Raw genomic sequence first — 18,726 nt, 5'->3', positions numbered from 1 at the left:
CAAACACTGGAAAATGGCATTTGAAAAATTAGTCACTTGAATTCATCCCAAAATTTTCTCATGCTCTACAGTTTACATTTAAAAAAAAAAAATGAATCCAAATCCGCTGTCAGCAGCCTAACAATGTCATTCTACAGTTCTACTACTGTACAGTGCATGAGACTATACTGAATCTTCACAGTTCACAGGGTTTACGCTGCAAATCAATTAGTAAAAGAGATATAATGGGGGGCCAAATTTGGGACTCAGTACTTACTGATAAAAACCTCTTTCTATGACAAAATTGAATCATTATCTACCCCGTCTATGAATCTCATCACTAAGAAGCCGAGCCACTGATCCTTGATCAGAAGGCGAGGGATTGTTGTTTAATAAACTGTATAGTGCCTGAAGTTCGTCAGTATTAGCTTTCTTAAACAGGCCACCAAGTATTGCATCAGCTCCTGTGGGTAGAAGATGGCGTTTTCCAGCTTCGTTATCGACCTCTGGTTTTGGTGTCAGTTTCAGGTTGTCTCCAGGCGCAGAACCTTGAATCTGCGAAAGTGGCCGTGATTTCCAGTACTCCTTGCACACTCTGTCTCGGTCCATAGCTTGAAGAACCTGCAGGGGTTATGGTATCAACTTCAGTTTCCTAAGCCATAGAACTATTATTGATTTTGATGGATATTGTAATATGTGCAACCGATCTCTGATAAGACAATTGTTACAATTTCGAAACTGCACAGATTTAACTGTTCAGAGACACGCTAACTAAAGGACATTCTAAGATGTGTCTTGGATAAATGCGCTTGAGAAAGGAACAGTATAAGTTCGATAGGCTTACCTGAATGATTACCGGTGAAGAAAAACCAAACATTTCCATGCCATCAAGACTTCCAGGAGGTACAAGTGGAGGAAGGTTTGTCTTTCCTAACTTACGTTGCTTAGCAATCTCTTGATTCAGCCTTTCCTGAACCATTTTCCAACAATTGGCTGCTGATACATGGATAAATACTTCACTTGGACAATGCTCCAAGGAGACCTGAAAAATAATTCGATTATCAGACTAAAAGAGCCTAGTAAATATTCTGCCCGTGTCCAACCCAAATATCTTATTTTGCTCATGGTATAAAGAGGCATACTAAATTAAGGTGTGTAATCTGTGTATGATGTGAATTATGCAAAACATTCCAAACTAAGACAAAAGACTCAATTACCATAAACAAAGGTCCATCTCGTCCTGGATCCAGAACTTCAGAAATATAGTTGCACATGTTTGTTGGATCTAAAACATCTATATATTTGGTACGACTGCGAAATCCTGCACAAGACATAACCAGAAAGCTTACTTACTATTGACTTTAAATATTTGCATAAAAGTCAAGAGAGATTCAAGGATCATACCCTTCGGATAAATAGCCCGAGTGTCGCACCATAAGTTTCCAGGCTGGATAACTCCATAATTCAGAGCTTCAACATTGCAATTGATTCTTCTCACCACTTTAGCAATGCGAGGACCCTTTTGTCGGAAATATCTGTCAGAATTATTTTGAGAGGGAGATAATAGAGATTGTGCACTATCCATTGACCTTGACTTGCCATCAACATCCATTTTCTTAGGAATATCTTCGTTATTGGGTTTGCTTTCACATGGTTGCAGATGTTGCATTTGACTATCCGCTCTCTGAGGACCCCCAACATGTTTATTAGCATCAACATTGGAAGGCACAATGTCATGGAAGGAATGGCTTTGTAGAGCATGACTTGTTTCACCTTGAGCATTCTCAGCTTTTATGCAGCAGGGTACATACGAAGAATTAATTCTTTCTCCACTGATTGTAGAATTACTTGTGGAGACAGTCGAGATGGGCACTAAACTACTGTAACTTGGGCCAACCTTGCACTTTTCAGGAGCATCCTTTGCTCTCCCAAGAACTGTTATCTTTGGCTTCTCTGTCTCATCATCACTGAGGACAATAACCTCATCATCTCGGGGAATTGAAGTTTTTACTTCTGGCTTATCTGTACATAAGGTTTTATTGGATGATGAACACTCTTGGGAAATCTGACCAACTTGAGTTTGTTTACCAGGAAGCAACTTTGAGGATCCTTCGCTTCTTTTTTGGAAGCTGTTGTTTGTTTCCTTGACTCTATGGAGAGAATTCTGTACTGCCAAAGACAGCTTCTTTTCAAAAGACACTAGCTCACCATGCGGTTTATTTTTCTGCAAGGTATAGCTGCTGTTAACTGCTTTCAAGAGTTCCTCACCCTTCTCCTCTTTCTTCTCTTGTGGTGAAGAAGCCACAACCGGTATTGAATTTACCACTTTTGTTCCCAATCCTGCAGAAGAGCAAGATAACTTACCCATGAGCCCTGGAACCTTATTCTCTCTGTTTACAGAAGAACTCAAGGCCAGTCCCAGATATAGCTTTGCCCATCGATATATTGCACTTAGTTTCCCCTCCAACGCTTCGACCAACACATTTAACTCAGTAATGTCATAACGAAAAAGGAAGAATTTAGAACCAGAAGAACATGAACACAATTGTTTTGCATGATTCAAGCATGCATATTTTACAGGTGAGCATTTGTGGCATCCTGCTGCAGAGAGATGCAGATCAAAAAAGCAGACATAGCATTCCCTCTCACAATCAACATCAAAAGTGCTCTCCATCTTTAATATCTTTGAGGGATTGCAGAGAAACTCCCTCCTAACTCGTTCCATCTCAACACGAGCCTACACAAAATGTTACGAATGGTGAAATTAGCAAACTATCAGCACCATAAATTTCTATTTCTCCATTGCATATTGCACCACATCATAACAGGAATTTAGTTATTCAGCTTCGAAAATTCATCATTTAGTAAATAAATCAAAGGGAAAAAAATTACATGAAAAGCATTGTTTTTCCTTTATTTTTTGCTGTACTTATTTCCCTGACATTCCATAACCAACCAACTAGGAATCTATTACAAATCACTCAAAATTATGAACTACTTAATGAAGTAATACCAAATTTCACAAATCCACATAATAGGAAGAAAAGGCAACATAGAAACAAATCTTTACCTTTAATGCTTTAAACAATGCCCCATCTTGTCCACAAACATCTTTCCATCTCATATTATCTGAAGTATTCTTCTTCAGTAAACTAAGTTCCCATTGTGCTTTAACTGCATCCCTTGCTGCACCAAGCAAAAGTTTATCATGTGAAATGGATGTCTTGCGGCTTTGACCAGAATAGAGCTCAATAGCAGTCTGTCCGTGGGGTAACCAATCTATTGGAGCTACATTTACAGCTTCAGCACAGTTGAAGCCACAATTGAAACCAGCATGATATGCTCGAGGGAAGGTGAGAATAAACTCCCCTGAGTTTTGAACACATCGATAAACTGGCACTCCTTCAGACTTTAGTATGGAAGGGGAAAGTTGTGTTACCTGCATATAACTAAGCATTTTAAGAATGGAACTTCCAGACAATCAAATACCATAATGGAAGGAAACACATATCCTGTTTAAGACTGCAAATATTCAATGTGAAATCACTTAATTCACTTCCCATGAAAAGAAATTAACTCTTCTGGCAAGCATTGGAGTTAATGGTAGTTTACCACTCACCAAAGATGAAAGTTTAGCTAGTTGCAATTTTTTGATGCACAAAATCCCCCCCAAAAAATTAAAATGAAAAATAAAAGCAGGAAAAAAAAGAAAAAAATGTAACCGACATCCAATGAAAGATCTGGATATATAAAGCTGTATAGATGTGTTCTTCTCACCAGCTTATGAAGCAAATCTGGCTGCTCCTCAAAGAGGTTAGGCAAGTGTTTCCTCATAGCAGCTTCCAGCTTTGGAGCATCTGCACCAGGAACACCATACCACATTTTTGGAGCTCCCCAATGCATGTAATTCAAAGAGTATAAATGGTGATCTTCAACATGCTGTAACATTAAAAAGGAATATGAAAAATTTTAACCATACAATGTAGAAACTTTGTACCATTACTATTTTCTTAAAGATATAATATACCAATAGATATCAAACACTTTGACCCTAACACAGCAATCTAAATTAAAGCCTAATTCAAAAGAAAAGAGAATCGAAACCAGCCATTAATAAAAATTCACACTTCACACTAATAACAAACAGTAGAAAGCTGGTTCTATGAAACCTTGAGAGGGAGAAAAATCTAGAATAGTAACAAACAACAAACTGGGTATTGATATTCAAAAGTCATCTATGTTGTTTGCATTATCTTGATACAGTATATATTCCAAGCAAGGATGGAAGTCTTCCTTACCCAACAGAAAGAGGAAAAGCACATTCCTACATACAGCCAGGGCACAACAACACCAGATATATCACTGCTCTCATATGAAAGCACTGAACCTGGAAGTTTGGGTAAGTTATTCAAATTCCATCCTGAATTTATGTATTTCATCTCAGAAGCAGAACCTATTTGATGGGGTTGTTTAGGAAACCCACTGCTAAAAGCTCCAGTTTCCAAGTCAGCACCATAAAGAACCTAGAAAGCGCAAAAAAAAGGGATGAATGGATTAAATTCGTAAGTTATAAAGCCTCACAAATGCAAAACAGTATACATAAAAGCAAATTATAATCAGGGCCGGTCCTATCGTAGTATCATTTTATAGGCATGGGCCATAGTTGAAAAAAAAAAAAGTGGCGGGGGGCTTAATATATGAAGTTAATGCACATGAAGTATGAACAGTTCACCTACTCCAAAAATCACGCCCTTGCCCAGCCTTTTCAAATATATATATATATATATATATATATATATATATATATATATATATATATATATATATATATTAATTGCATTATTAATTCAAAAGATTGTGGTGCTTAATTGGGAAGAATATTGAAGAATAATTTTGAGGTCATAGGTTCAAATCTTCACTTATATAAAATAAAATTATTTAAAAACTTTATTTAGTAAATAAATAAATAAACTCTTCGGCTAACAAGGGCCCAACATTGGGCCCTAGGCAAGGGGCCAGCCTGCCATTGCTTAGGGCCGACCCTTATTATAATTTGGAAATGAATAGCCTATGCAACATAGGGGCAAACACACCTACACACGCAGACACCCAAATGAAAAATCTATAAAAATGATACCTCAATTTCTTCTGTGGGTTTCGAGACCATACGCCAATATTCCCCCTCAATATTTTCCACCGAGGGCTCCCATTGCCCTTCATTCTTTCTGAAGTATTGGGCCGTGAAATCATCAGCATATTTCTGAAATGAATCCAGAGTAAACTCTGGACCAGTTTCAAACCCAAATCTCTCAGACTCGTCATTTGCAGCCTCACCATGAGTCCTGATATCGGCTTTAGCATATCTTCTTCTTTTCTTTTTCTTATAATGATTAATTTTTATTCTTTTTGTCATTGGATCCCGATTCTGAAGTTTGTCAATCCTTTGTATACGAGTAACAAATTTGGTGTTTTCCCATATGTTCTTCTCCTTTAGAGGACATGGAGGTTTCCATGAAGCAGGAGGTACAATACGGCAAATTCCATATGCTTCTGCTCTGGGCCGTATACTCTCTATATATGTTATAGTATCTTCAAATTCCTGGAAATTAATTGAGATCTCATAATATGGAGCATAATACTTGAAATAATATTTTTTTTAAATGGCATAATAGGTAATAGAAACAAGGAGAGATATCTAAGGTAAGGTAAGGGAAGGGTAGGGGAAAATGGGCAAGCAAGTATAATAATTGACAGAAATAACCTCTTCAGTTGGATAGAACACTGGAGCATCCTGAAGATCAGGCCTGCAAGCTCCTTCTGGACGCCATTGTGCAGTGACCTGTTTTGACACACAGATAATAAATACTCATGGATTGGTACACTAAATCTCATTATCGGAATTTATATTAGGATTGTGTTTCAATGTTTGCTTTTTATCTTCAAAGCTAGTTTGGGGTTGGGCATCTTAACATAATCGATTGAAAGCACTGTAAAAAAAGAATCCTGGATAGTATGTGAAATTGTCCGTCCCTATTTGCAACAGTCAAAAACATGATCCACTGATCTAGACATGCAGAAAAATTATATTCTATTGAATCACAACAAACAGAGAGAGAGAGAGAGAGACGAAAAAAATAGTTATAGTTTAAACCTTTGGGCAATTGACACCATCGTCACATCCATGGACAGCCCCTCTTGGAAGACGAGGCCTTAAGGAGATTTTCTGCAGGTACAAATAAGGAATAAGAACAGATACAAAACCAAGACAAATTCAAAAATAGTTATTATTGCAGCGCAGCAGTCTCAACCTGCTCGCAGTCAGATTCATCTTCTGAAATGTTATTAACTTGGTCATATTTTATCTCTGATCGCCGCCTCCGTCTTTGAGGCTTCATTTTAACACCCTCCAGAGGTTCACAATCTGTTTCCACCTTGGATCTCTGCAAGTGCAAGTCACTTGCAGGGGTTGAGCAACTTGTTTTATTTTCATTATCCACCTTTTTAAGCATGGATGCAAGTGATTCAAAGCCAGGAGGAATTGTGGAGATGTCCATAGCCTCTTCCTTGACACAATGTCTAACAAGTTCGGTCCCCATGAAGTCTGTTTAGGCAATGAAACTATCTCAGATACCAATGCAAGAAACACATTTTCTTCGAACGACTTCAGTCACCATGACGATCATACATTGTACCAAGAAATTGTTATCATGGCCCCTCAAATAATTCGCAGTTATAAAAATATATCAGATGTTAACGTCTCTACGAAAAAATATAAGTAACCACATTTCAACAGATACTAAACTCGTGTTATCTTCACATACTAATTTCTTTAATGCACAATCAACAACAAAAGGTAAGCTTAAATTCTGATTCGGAGAATAGTCTGTTGGTGTAATAGTGAACCCAAAAGTTCCAGGCAAACCAAGATCATTCACCAGATCAAAACTAATAATCTCAAATTACCTAAAGTCAGCATTGAATGATGATCAACATAGTAGAATTGAATTCCTTAATTCAGAAGGCAAGTTTGCAAAAGAATTACATACTTACATATGGTTGATCCAATAATGAAAATAGCAGGGTAGCCCAAAGCAGATCAAACTCCAATTTAAAACACCTACATGTTCCACCACACAACAATCACAATTCAGTATCAAAAAACAAAAAACAAAAAACAAAAAACAAAAAAAAAATAAAAAAAAAAAAATAAAAAAATCATAACAGCAGCATACAATCCCAAAACATGCCGTATATAATGTGTGTGTGTGCGTGTGTACGTTATATAATATTTACACCATAGAGCAGATCTAAAACAAACCCTAACCCTAACCCTAACCGAGTAACAGTAACAGAGAATGGTAACCCCACCCAAATTCACACCTCTGGAAACCAGAAACCAATTTTTATCTGACCAAAACCAAAAACCAGATAACTCTCTAGTTCCTTCTGCTGTGAAATTATCATCACCACCTCAAAAACATTGCATTTAGTTATATTGAATTGATGATCACAAAAAAGGGGATAAATTAAAGAGGAGATCCAGTTTAGATGAATTCAGTTGTCTTGTCAACTTTGTTATTATTTTGGATAAAGGCAATGTCTGAATTTCTTGTGCAGAGATGATTATGAACCGATCAATATATGAATAATAAAAGAAATTTAAAAATAAAAAGAATTGGATGAAGAACCCTGGTTCAAGAAAAACAAGCAAACCTAATCTATGGGCACCCAACAGTTTCCCTTGAAACCGATGCACTTCTCAACTGCTACGTGACCAATTTTCATTCCCTTCCCCAAAAAAACCTTATTAGACGTTTAGCTTTGGTATGCTACCAAGTCATTAAGGCAACAAAAAGTTCAGCAAAGGAACTTTCCCCACCAAATATTTTATAAAAAGAAAATAATAAAGTATTACATATTACAATTTAGGAAGGGTCTATAAAATCCTTACACGAGTAGCTCAGTTGATTCTTGGGTAAAAAGGTTTGTGAATTATTCTTATAAGAGAATGCTTCTCATTCTTAAATCCTAAATTATATCACATAATATATGTATCTTGTATTGATGAATATTACTTTTGAATAAGGAAAATTGCTCCCTACCTCATATTGTGAGTTACTGTTACATTTGAATAAGAAGTTCGCAGATTCCGTCGAACATTGCTCTTATATGCCGTGTAGACGCAACCCTTTTTTCTCAGGAAAACAAAGCCACTGTTGGCATGATATTGCTAACCCCTAATGGAACCTTCATCGCAGCTATGAGTGGACCTATAAGCAGTCACCCGTCCTCGATACTAGCTGAAGTTGTGGGATGCAAAGAAGCCCTCTCTTGGCTAAGAGGTCGAAATGTCAGGGTTGAAACATACTGTCAGGATGTAGCGCACGAACTCCATAATCCTACTGCTAATAGAATTGCTTTAGGCTATGTCATTCAAACTTGTATTAACCTTATGTCAAATTTTGAAAATGTATCTTGTACACACATAGGTAGGTCAGCGAACCAGCTCGCCCATACATTAGTAAGGATAGCTGGTTCTCAAACTGATTTCAATACTTGGGATTGAATCCCCCCTTATTGTACTGTACATTTTTTTCCCGTTTTGATTGCAATAACACCTTCCTTTTTTACTTTCAAAAAAAAAAAAAGGAATAATAAACCATAGTCTTATTGCAATAGGAATAATGAGCTCAATCCTTATTATATTATATAGGGAAAATGGTTAATAAACCCTCAAACTTTACCTGAAAAATCAATTAGGTACCTAAACTTTTGAAAAGTGCAATTAAACCCTTTAACATTGCATTTTTGTGCAATAAATCCCAAAAACAGGTTAATGACTTGTGATAGTAGTTCACCTAAGGTTCATGCACATTTTGTGATTAAAAATCGACCACCGACGACCATCTCCGACGGAAAGACCAGAAAAATGGTCACCTTCATAAAGTCCATTCTTTATATATTCAATTCCCTATAAAATACTCTCATTCATATTCATTCAAAATTCATTTTGTGACATGTTGTAATTGTTTGCAAAATGACTTTTTTGTCTATTAGTTTGTTAGGGGTTTGGTTAAAAAAATATCATAAAATTGAGGGTTAAAAAGTCATTTTTACAAACAATTAAATGACAAAAAGTTATGACAATATAATTAAAATATGAATAATATTAATTATGGTTGGGTACCATAATATATGATTGTAACTATATAATTGAAAATTATTACTAATAGTATCATACATGATAGTATTAGTTCTGGTATTGCGATATCTATCACCGACATACTTTTCCTATAATTCATGCATTCGTTTATTATTCACAGTACAATATAGAATAGTCATTTTTCTATATTAAAACATTTCAAATTTATTGATAATGTATATGATTTTAAACTAATAAATCATATGATTATACAATACTTAAAGAGTATAAAATGATAGTTTCAACTTATGAAATTAAAGTTTCATTAAGGAAAGCATAACAATTAACAATAATATTACACTACACCAATTGTTTTCACCATTTTAACCATTTAATTAAAAATTTTATTGTTAAAGTGATGTACTATTCAAATAACTGTTGTCGTAATTTATCAAGATAGTTTTTTTTAGAAAAAAACAGTTGAAAAAGTATAATCACCCTTCCCAAAGCACCAAGAGAGTAAAAAAAAGTTGGTATAATGTATATGGTTGATTGAATTGGTCTTAATATCTCGAATTGAAACGTTTATTACGCGTTTTGGCGTATGAGGAAGAAAATTGCGGCATGACTTGATCCACATGACCGTGAGATTGTGAATGTGATTATGGGAAGACTTGTGGGGATTACACGTAGTCCTGCGTGACATGTTGTCTAAGACAAACAGGAATCCTTATCCCTCTTCCCCAAAAAAATCCCAATATAACATGATCAAGATTCACTATATACATTATAGACTTTAATTTAGATTAGGTATATATAGTAATTTTTGTTATGAGAAAATAAATTTAATGCATTAATTCATCAAAAAGACAATCAACAAAAAAAGAGGTTGGATGTCTACCTATTTTGCCAGTTTCACTGGTGTCTCGTCCGTACTCTTCTAGCATGAGGAATTCCTGCACGGTCATCCATAATTGCTCGGTGGGTGCATGGGGGAATATAAAATATGTTGTCAATTTATTAACTAAATGTGCATAATTTGTTAATTATATATAATCGAGATAAAAAATTACAATGTTTATGGTGGACCTTTGTTTAAATATAACGGTTACAAAACGACTCAGACAGGTCAACTATAACGGTTACAAAACGATTCAGACGGTCAATTGGGCTGTTAGAAACTTGTCTATTGGGCTGTTAGAAACTTGTCTGTCCCGTATTGAAAATGATAAGTTATTTTGTTGACTCGGGTCCACCTTACAAGGTGGACCGGGGTTTAAAATACACAATTTACATATTAAATATTCATAATTTACATATTAAATATTGATAATTTATATACTAATGCCCGCAATTTACATACTGAATGTTCACAATTTAGACTGTGACCATTCAGTATGTAAATGGACACGGGTCCATCATGGTATAACTATTTATTTGAAATTCTTTTCCTTTGGGCTCTTGCTATGACGGCCCAATTACGTTGGGTTTCGGCCTATATTTGGAATTATTTTCTCCGGGATTTGCTATATGGACCAATTACTTTGGGTCGCGGACCATATCTGGAATCTTGTATCGCGTAGTTTCTAGATTTTTCTACATTCTCGTTTCATTTCATAACCGAAATTCAGCGCAAACGTGTATCCGTTCTTCCAGAGGCGTTTCCCTCGCGAATTCTTTGATTCTAATCGGACGTTGCCATTTCCGACAATTGATCGCCGGTCTACGCTATGTCGACGGTGCCTTTGAATCCGGCGGCTACCGGTTCTTCCTTTTCGCAGTACAACTACCTCAACGGGACCTACTTTCCGACGCCATTTCACCTCCAACAACCGCCGCAGCCTTACATCGGCGCTGCCTTCCCTCCGGTTCAAACATCTGCTCCTTCCGTCGTTCCCGCCGTGTATCCTGCTCCGGTCCCTCTCCCTGGTACCCCTTTGGCTCAATACCAACAGGTAAGAGTTCTAATTATCGAATATTTAGAGTAAAATAAGTTTTTTTTGTTTGTTTGTTTTTTTTTTTCATAATGGTATTCAACAAAAAAGTAAGATGATTTATATGCTGCTGAAACATACGTTCTACTTTTGTGTGCAATTGCAAATTTTATCATTCATATGCATAGCTTCAGAGCCTTCAATGGTACATTTGCTTTTATTGCGCATTTTTTACATATGAGCCTACGTGTACAGGCACAGCAGTTGTTTCAAAGGGTTGCGCAGACAATTACACCAGAAGCGCTTCAGAATGTGAAAGCTGCACTTGCAAGCAGTGAAATTGAGCACAAAGCTGAGGCCAAGAAGAAAGCAGTGCCCCGTAAAGCTGCTGGGCAAACTTGGGAGGATCCTACCCTTGCTGATTGGCCAGAAAGTATGCTTCTTACTTACCTATTTCGTTCTGGCAGTAGTTGTAGGGAAATTTAACTGATTCTTTCATTTCTTTGGACCACTTGGGAATATGTGAGAGTTTCTGTTTTAACAATTCGGCTTTGCAACGAGGTTTGAAGTGAAGAAGCGTAAGAAAGTTGGGAAATGTGATAAGAAATAAATTGTAGACAATCTACTATCATACATAAGTTTACAATTACTTGTCTAGAACAACAAACTACATCTCTGTGCTTGATATCCTTATACAGTAACTTTCTATGCTCTGAATCCCAGATTTTGAGTGAAACCCATTGCAGGAGTGTTTTAAATGGGTATTAAATGATGTAGGCAACATAAACTCATTTCATGTTCCTCTTGGCGGATCAAAGAATCAGAATATATATAAATACGGGGAATGGAATGTTGCTTTAAAGGTGGTTTTTTTTTTTTTTTTATTTTTTTTTTATTTTTTTTTTATTTTTACACTTGATAATGGAGTTCTAGAGAGAGACAGGTAATGCTTCTTGGAAAGATTAGCAACTCTCTGTTTTGATGTTCAGAGCACTTTTGACTTGTGTGTGTGTGTGTGTGTGTGTGTGTATGTTGCTTTTAAAGTTTTATTTTATTTAAATTATAACACTTGATAATGGAGCTCTAGAGAGAGACAGGCAATGCTTTTTGGAAAGATTAGCAACTCTCAATTTTGATGTTCAGAGCACTTTTGACTTTGGAAAAAATGCTAGAACCAATTCTTTTTCAGATGTTTTCATTTTTAATTTTCACTCTGGATTATGAAAAGATGTTCTGTGATCTCACTGTATTATTGTGTTTTTCAGATGATCATCGTCTATTTTGTGGTGATCTTGGAAATGAGGTGAATGATGATGTCTTATCAAAAGCATTTTCAAGATTTCCTTCATTTAACATGGCCAGGGTAAGTCTTCTAGAACACCATTTATATTTTCTTACTACAGTAGCTTTGTAGATGTTTTTGGTTGGTACTTTTCAGATGTTTGTTTCAAGTGCTTGGAGCCCTCAAATGTCTCCTGTGCGTTAAGGTAGAACTCTCTTTGATTTTTTGTTTTGGCAGTGCTGCTCGTGATTTTTTTTTTTTTAGTTCATTAATCTGAAGCTAATGACAATTGCAGATTTTTTTCTTCTGAATGGAATTATAATTCTGCTATGTATCTTCCAAATTAGTTCATGAGTTTTGGAACTGGTGGAGTTATAACAACTAAAGCTGTATGGTGAATGTGGCCATACATATGATAAGATACTGGCTGGATCTTCATCCCATATATAATTTTAGAGTGTAATTGTGTCAATCATGATGCTTACGCATTTTGATTTGCTTGTCTATCTATTTATTTTGTTTGTGATTTTGCCCTAGTGGCCTAGATTTTTATGCTGGTGTGTATCTAACTGCTGGGCCACTTTTATATCCTGCTTCCCACTTACAAAAAGGTTAAAAAAGTCTAGCTTTGTAACGTCTAAATATGTGGTTGTATGTTGAAATCTCATCATTATTGGCGATTGTATGTGCAATATCATCACAGGTTGTGCGAGACAAGCGGACAGGTAAAATCAAAGGCTATGGATTTGTAAGTTTTTCCAACCCTTCAGACCTTGCAGCAGCCCTTAAAGAAATGAATGGTAAGTGATATTTCTCATGCACAGATATAGCCCTCATGTTGTGTTTACCTTATTCACTATCTCAATCAGTCCTTCAGAGCATGATGCCTTCCATAGCTAGATAATCAAGACCACAACAAGCAGAAATGGAATGGAACAATTACTTTCATTTAGTTGTACACTTTCCCTAGCCTTCTAGTTGATTTCTCGAATGGTAGTTGTTAGTTGTTACCTTCATTTGCACTGGAATTCAGGATCTGGTTTTTGTAGTTTGTGTATGAATTTTTTAAAGAAAAGTGTTCAAAATATTCCTTGTGCCAAAGCATATTTCTCTGAGGGCTAGTCATTCCTTGTAGAATCGATTAATTGGAAAAGCATGCCCACGGGATATAAATATAAATGGCTCTTAAGGTCTAATGGTGTTAACTTGCTTGCTTCAGTATTGTAATTTGTTGCCCATATGAATGTATGATGACATACAACATTTTTATTTCAGGCAAATATGTTGGAAATCGACCAATCAAGCTTCGGAAGAGCAGGTGGCAAGACAGGATTGACTATGAAGCTCTAGAAAGGCAAAAAGTTAGAACACTGCATTGGGTCATTTACAAATTCTCCTATCAATCCTTGTTTTGCTGACCTGATTTTTGTGATGTTTTGATCTTTTGCAGAACCAATCTCAGAAGAAGGCCAAGCTGCCCAAGAAGAGTGTATTGCACAAGTGAATCCCAAATTCCCAATATGCCCATGATGCTTGCATGCAGTGTGAGATGCAAAGACAAGCTAAACTATTACTCTAGCATGAAGGTAGCTTTGTGAAGTCTACTTCTGAACTTCCAAAATGTCATTGTTGTACAGAGATCACGAATAACATTCTGTTAATGAAAAAAGAAGGTTATGTATTATACTCTAATTTAAGAACGTTCACAAAATGTTGTTATACTACAATGAGATTTTCTACTGGACAAGATGATGCCAAATCATGGGCCAAGTATACATTTGGACAACAGATCAGAAACCCAATTTATCACCTAAGAGAACCATCATTTATAAGAAGTGAAGAAGCTGATTGTGTCCTTCAGTGCATCTATGAAGTGATCGATATCCTCTTTAGTGTTGTAGAAGTGAAGGCTAGCGCGAGCACTCGAACTGATTCCCAAACAGCGATGTAGAGGCTGAGCACAGTGGTGACCAGATCTGATAGCTACACCATGCTGCAGAGATTAGACAAAGTTGTTAGTAAACCAGAGTTCATGAAGGAATGCTTATTCACCAAAAATGTCTTTTCTTATTATACCTGTTGGTCAAGGAAAGTTGCGATATCTGTTGGGTGAACATCCTCAACATTAAAAGAACAAAGAGCTGCCCGCTTTACAGTTTGTGATGGTGCAGGACCATAGATACGAACACTGGGTACTGAGCGGAGGCTATCATATAGATAATGACCCAGCTCCACCTGAGAAATGATTGTAGAAAGAGAATATCTAAGCCCATGGTCATACGTGAGGTATAAAATAAATCAAACTGTCATCTAATATTTATTTAAAAAGATGAATAAATCAACTCTCTCTGGAACAAATAGCACTTGATATGCCAGGAAGTGTGCACACCTCATAATCATGAATTCGTTGCATGCCTATTTGAGACAGATAGTCAATGGCTGCTCCAAGCCCAATAGCTTCTCCAATTGCAGGTGTTCCAGCCTCAAATCTGATTCCCAATAACAGATAGAATGACAAAAGTAATTTGATTTAGTACACACTATACACACATGCACACACATATATAAGGTACTTTGATCAAGTAACTAGCTGACTGAACTTCTACAAAGCCTAAACACTAAATAGATACAAATATTGACGCACTTGTTAATTTTCCATCAATATCACATATGGCACCAACCTGGATGGTGGCTCAGCATAAGTTGAATGGTCCAAATATACATCGGCTATCATTTCACCACCTCCTGTACTCATGAAAGTTGAAAGTGAGTGCTTCAGTACATAAAATTCTAATCAAGAAAGCAAATTGCATGCAAATGAAGAGTAGATTAGATATCTAAGATACATACCCAGGAATGGAGGCATAGCAGTTAGGAGTTCACTCTTACCATACAAGAATCCAATGCCTGTAGGCCCACACATCTGAAACATTATTATTATTATTATTTTTTTTGAGACATCTGAAGCATTATTAGTCCTTCAATTCAAGTAGCAAAATTAGATGTTAAAGTGAAGGACAATGATCTCACCTTATGAGATGAGGCAACAAGAAAATCAGCATCTAGGCTCTTAACATCAACTACCATATGTGGCACACTTTGGCAAGCATCTACAAGCACCTTTGCTCCAACATCATGTGCCCAACTTATAATTTCTTCAATTGGAAGCAGAGAAGCTGCATTAATAAGAGGGAGTGGCAGCAATGAGATGGAGCCTTGGAAAATGAAGAGGCAGAAAAGAGTGCAAGCTATTATATTACTTGGATATGCCAAACTTGAGCTCACTTTTATCCAACACATCAAAAATATTAACTCACGGAAGTTGCCAGCATGGACCAGCATATGTAAGTCCACATTATCCACATTAGTATGCCTACAGAAATTAGAATAACTAGACTCATATGAATTCATTTGATAGGATCTCCTTGTTTATTAGATATTAATGAAGATAACTGTTAGAAACCCTCGGTTATCACCCCACAATCTAGCTCAAGAGGTGTAAACAAGAGTTTGAATGCCCTTCAAGCTTAAGTATCAAACCCTGTCTTTTAAGGCAGGTGATGGGAACATTAACACTAACAAAGTTATATAAGACAGCTGTTAGATGAGTCAGAGAAGGAGCTGAGAAGAAGTTCTATGCTGTGACATCATTAACTTCATTCGATATATTACAAAAGTAGTTATTTATATCACCGTGTAAAAGCAGATATAGGTGGCCTAGCTTCTTCTTCTTTAGCATAAAGAGATCTCTTCAGTGTTCCTTCATATGGCATTAGTATCTACTTATAATAAATAAAAAGAAGCACTTGCGCACCTAGCATATTTGAGACATGGTGAACACAAACAAGTTTTGTCTTCCTTGAGAGTGTTTCTTTTAACTCCATTATATCTGGAACTTCATTGTCTGTCAAACTCACAAACTTTAGGATAACACCAGTCCTTTGAGCAATCAATTGCCAGGGTACTATTGCACTGTGATGCTCAGCTATTGTGACTATGACCTGCAAATATTAAACACCTCCCATGGCTAAAGATAAACAAACTAAATATGCTAACTGGCACTTGCTATCTTTTAGACAATTTGTAAGAAAGGGAATCACAGGATCCTCAGTCAACCCGTAACTTAAGTGTCTATTAATGTAAAGAAGCATGGTAACAGACCTCATCTCCCGGCTTTAAATTTGTGAGTCCCCAAGTGTAAGCCACTAAGTTAATAGCTTCTGTAGCATTTCTTGTGAAAACAATTTCTTTAGATTCAGATGCATTGATGAAAGCTGCCACCTTACGTCTTGCTAGCTCATACTCATCTGTTGCCTTTGCACTACCATTATGCATACCATAATAAGTATAAATTCCACAACTAGCCTATGCAAAGAAGATGTTAAGCAAGAATGACAAGACAAAATTAAGACAACAGCTTTGCTGGAAGAACACCTTAAGTAATGGATACCACGGTGGACATTGGAATTGTAACCTTCATAATAAGTCTGTAATGCCTTCAAGACATCTGTTGGCTTCTGAGAGGTCGCAGCATTATCCAAGTACACAAGCTTTGAGCCATTTACCTCCTGGAATTATTATATCCAAAACCTTACATTGTGTGTTGAACAGAAATAGCAGTATTTATCCATTTAATTAGCTTGAAAACTCGAACTAAACATAGTATGCTTCATCAAGTGCGCTTGATTATGTTATTGCAACATAATTTATAGTTATTAACACAGTCAACTCCACAAGTATTAGAACAGAGATTACAGTCTGCTTTCATCAAGTGTGCTTGATTATGCTATTGCTACATAATTTATAGTTATTAACACAGTCAACTCCACAAGTATTAGAACAGAGATTACAGTCTGCTTTCATCAAGTGCGCTTGATTATGTTATTGCTACATAATTTATAGTTATTAACACAGTCAACTCCACAAGTATTAGAACAGAGATTACAGTCTGCTTTCATCAAGTGCGCTTGATTATGTTATTGCTACATAATTTATAGTTATTAACACAGTCAACTCTGTTATTGCTACATAATTTATAGTTATTAACACAGTCAACTCCACAAGTATTAGAACAGAGATTACAATCTGCTTTCATCAAGTGCGCTTGATTATGTTATTGCTACATAATTTATAGTTATTAACACAGTCAACTCCACAAGTATTAGAACAGAGATTACAGTCTGCTTTCATCAAGTGCGCTTGATTATGTTATTGCTACATAATTTATAGTTATTAACACAGTCAACTCCACAAGTATTAGAACAGAGATTACAATCTGCTTTCATCAAGTGCGCTTGATTATGCTATTGCTACATAATTTATAGTTATTAACAGTCAACTCCACAAGTATTAGAACAGAGATTACAGTCTGCTTTGATTAGCTTGCGTAAATGAAAGAATCGAAGGATTACTTCAATATTTTGAAAGGAATTCATCGAATTCTGACGCCTCATTTTCACGTACCTAACAGTCTCTGCAAGTCCTATACTCCTATTTCAGAGTCTTCTAGAAGGAGAGGGGCTAGGAATTACCTGATGGAGGATAGGGAAGTCGGGGCGCGTGATGTGTCCGAGAGAACCGGGTCCGAGTTTCTGTTCGTCCACCACCGTAGAAGGAGGAGAAGCGGCGGATGCTGAAAAAGACAAGGCGCGGAACCGGATAGAAGCGGAGCCCCGACTGGAGAAAGTAGGGTTCCGAACCGCAGTTGTGAGATAGGGCACTCTGTGAACTACGCCCTCCACGGTGGTCGCCGCCGGCATCATCGGTTCGTCCTTCTGTCACTCGGGCAGTCTCTGAGCCCACTGTAATGGTGTTATCCGTTAACCTCCCAGCCGCGGCAGTTATATTTATGCAGTAATGTTAAATTTATTTTTTTTCCACTTTTAATCCTTTTTCTTGAAATACACTTTTAATACTTTTTTAATCCTTAATTCTTAAAAATAATTACTCCGTATTTTAATAAATTATTTTTAAATTAAGAAATAAAAACTTTTAAAAAAATCATAAAGTAAAAGTAATATTGATCTCATTTATGATTTTAGTCTTTTTTAACCATTTAACCTTCAAGTGGTGTTCAACGTATTTTAATGTAGGCAACATAAATTCAGTGTGAAGAGTAGTTGAAACTGTAGTGTAGAATAGGTAAAGTTATTATGTCAAACTATAGAGTGTTTCGTATCCTCTCAAACTGTAGGGTGTCCCGTGTCCCTCTTTCTTTTTTATCCAGAAACGCATCATTATGATCATATGATTTTTAAAAAAAAATTATGTTTCATGTCAATCATATATAAACCTTGATATTTACAATTTAATACTCCGTAACAAATATTTGTATTAATTATATTAATTGATGCCACAAATAATTTATCACTGTTAAGATTCCATCGGAT

The 18,726-nt window shown here is 36.3% G+C and overlaps 3 protein-coding genes across 10 annotated transcripts; 1 reads left to right on the top strand and 2 right to left on the bottom strand.

Annotated features, from left to right (window-relative positions):
* Positions 1 to 19: 19 nt before the first annotated feature.
* On the bottom strand, positions 20 to 7,826 carry LOC116013296 (lysine-specific demethylase JMJ18-like). 6 transcript variants are annotated; one of them, XM_031252971.1, is made up of 13 exons: positions 7,693 to 7,826; positions 7,030 to 7,096; positions 6,288 to 6,580; positions 6,131 to 6,202; positions 5,741 to 5,818; positions 5,117 to 5,578; positions 4,278 to 4,502; positions 3,757 to 3,918; positions 3,050 to 3,418; positions 1,384 to 2,716; positions 1,197 to 1,300; positions 824 to 1,021; positions 20 to 600 (listed from the first exon to the last, which is right to left on the bottom strand). In XM_031252971.1, exons 3-13 carry the CDS (start codon positions 6,573 to 6,575, stop codon positions 292 to 294), a joined length of 3,600 nt encoding a protein of 1,199 aa, XP_031108831.1. In that variant the 5' UTR covers positions 6,576 to 6,580; positions 7,030 to 7,096; positions 7,693 to 7,826; the 3' UTR covers positions 20 to 291. The 6 variants fall into 6 exon arrangements, with proteins under 6 accessions (XP_031108831.1, XP_031108832.1, XP_031108834.1 ...); XM_031252972.1 differs by having other exon boundaries at positions 292 to 600; positions 7,026 to 7,096; XM_031252974.1 differs by having other exon boundaries at positions 292 to 600; positions 7,026 to 7,096; positions 7,668 to 7,727.
* A 2,892-nt stretch (positions 7,827 to 10,718) lies between these two features.
* Positions 10,719 to 14,021, top strand: LOC116012778 (RNA-binding protein 42-like). 3 transcript variants are annotated; one of them, XM_031252436.1, is made up of 6 exons: positions 10,719 to 11,076; positions 11,311 to 11,488; positions 12,321 to 12,418; positions 13,041 to 13,137; positions 13,613 to 13,691; positions 13,788 to 14,021. In XM_031252436.1, exons 1-6 carry the CDS (start codon positions 10,852 to 10,854, stop codon positions 13,933 to 13,935), a joined length of 825 nt encoding a protein of 274 aa, XP_031108296.1. In that variant the 5' UTR covers positions 10,719 to 10,851; the 3' UTR covers positions 13,936 to 14,021. The 3 variants fall into 3 exon arrangements, with proteins under 3 accessions (XP_031108296.1, XP_031108298.1, XP_031108297.1); XM_031252438.1 differs by lacking the exon at positions 13,788 to 14,021 and adding an exon at positions 13,207 to 13,265 and having other exon boundaries at positions 10,721 to 11,076; positions 13,613 to 13,698; XM_031252437.1 differs by having other exon boundaries at positions 10,723 to 11,076; positions 13,613 to 13,698.
* Positions 13,999 to 18,168, bottom strand: LOC116012777 (cysteine desulfurase 1, chloroplastic). The gene is made up of 10 exons (XM_031252435.1): positions 17,869 to 18,168; positions 16,772 to 16,905; positions 16,499 to 16,658; positions 16,152 to 16,338; positions 15,368 to 15,513; positions 15,188 to 15,260; positions 15,019 to 15,082; positions 14,727 to 14,826; positions 14,414 to 14,572; positions 13,999 to 14,330 (listed from the first exon to the last, which is right to left on the bottom strand). Exons 1-10 carry the CDS (start codon positions 18,097 to 18,099, stop codon positions 14,160 to 14,162), a joined length of 1,425 nt encoding a protein of 474 aa, XP_031108295.1. The 5' UTR covers positions 18,100 to 18,168; the 3' UTR covers positions 13,999 to 14,159.
* Between the last annotated feature and the right edge of the window lie 558 nt (positions 18,169 to 18,726).

Source organism: Ipomoea triloba, chromosome 3 (assembly GCF_003576645.1).
Source record: "Ipomoea triloba cultivar NCNSP0323 chromosome 3, ASM357664v1".
Classification (NCBI taxonomy): Eukaryota; Viridiplantae; Streptophyta; class Magnoliopsida; order Solanales; family Convolvulaceae; genus Ipomoea; species Ipomoea triloba.
This window is presented reverse-complemented; position numbering and strand designations above follow the sequence as displayed.

What these genes read in the sequence shown, in the direction of transcription:
- LOC116013296 (XM_031252971.1), bottom strand. Translation starts at nt 6,575, where the DNA reads ATGGGGACCGAACTTGTTAGACATTGTGTCAAGGAAGAGGCTATGGAC. An exon ending in TGTTCTATCCAACTGAAGAG is followed by an intron (nt 5,579 to 5,740) that starts GTTATTTCTGTC and finishes ATTAATTTCCAG; the next exon opens with GAATTTGAAGATACTATAAC. An exon ending in TCGGGCTATTTATCCGAAGG is followed by an intron (nt 1,301 to 1,383) that starts GTATGATCCTTG and finishes TGTCTTGTGCAG; the next exon opens with GATTTCGCAGTCGTACCAAA.
- LOC116012778 (XM_031252436.1), top strand. Translation starts at nt 10,852, where the DNA reads ATGTCGACGGTGCCTTTGAATCCGGCGGCTACCGGTTCTTCCTTTTCG. An exon ending in CTTTGGCTCAATACCAACAG is followed by an intron (nt 11,077 to 11,310) that starts GTAAGAGTTCTA and finishes CTACGTGTACAG; the next exon opens with GCACAGCAGTTGTTTCAAAG. An exon ending in CCTTGCTGATTGGCCAGAAA is followed by an intron (nt 11,489 to 12,320) that starts GTATGCTTCTTA and finishes TGTGTTTTTCAG; the next exon opens with ATGATCATCGTCTATTTTGT.
- LOC116012777 (XM_031252435.1), bottom strand. Translation starts at nt 18,099, where the DNA reads ATGATGCCGGCGGCGACCACCGTGGAGGGCGTAGTTCACAGAGTGCCC. An exon ending in CGTGGTATCCATTACTTAAG is followed by an intron (nt 16,659 to 16,771) that starts GTGTTCTTCCAG and finishes GCATAATGGTAG; the next exon opens with TGCAAAGGCAACAGATGAGT. An exon ending in AACGAATTCATGATTATGAG is followed by an intron (nt 14,573 to 14,726) that starts GTGTGCACACTT and finishes ATCATTTCTCAG; the next exon opens with GTGGAGCTGGGTCATTATCT.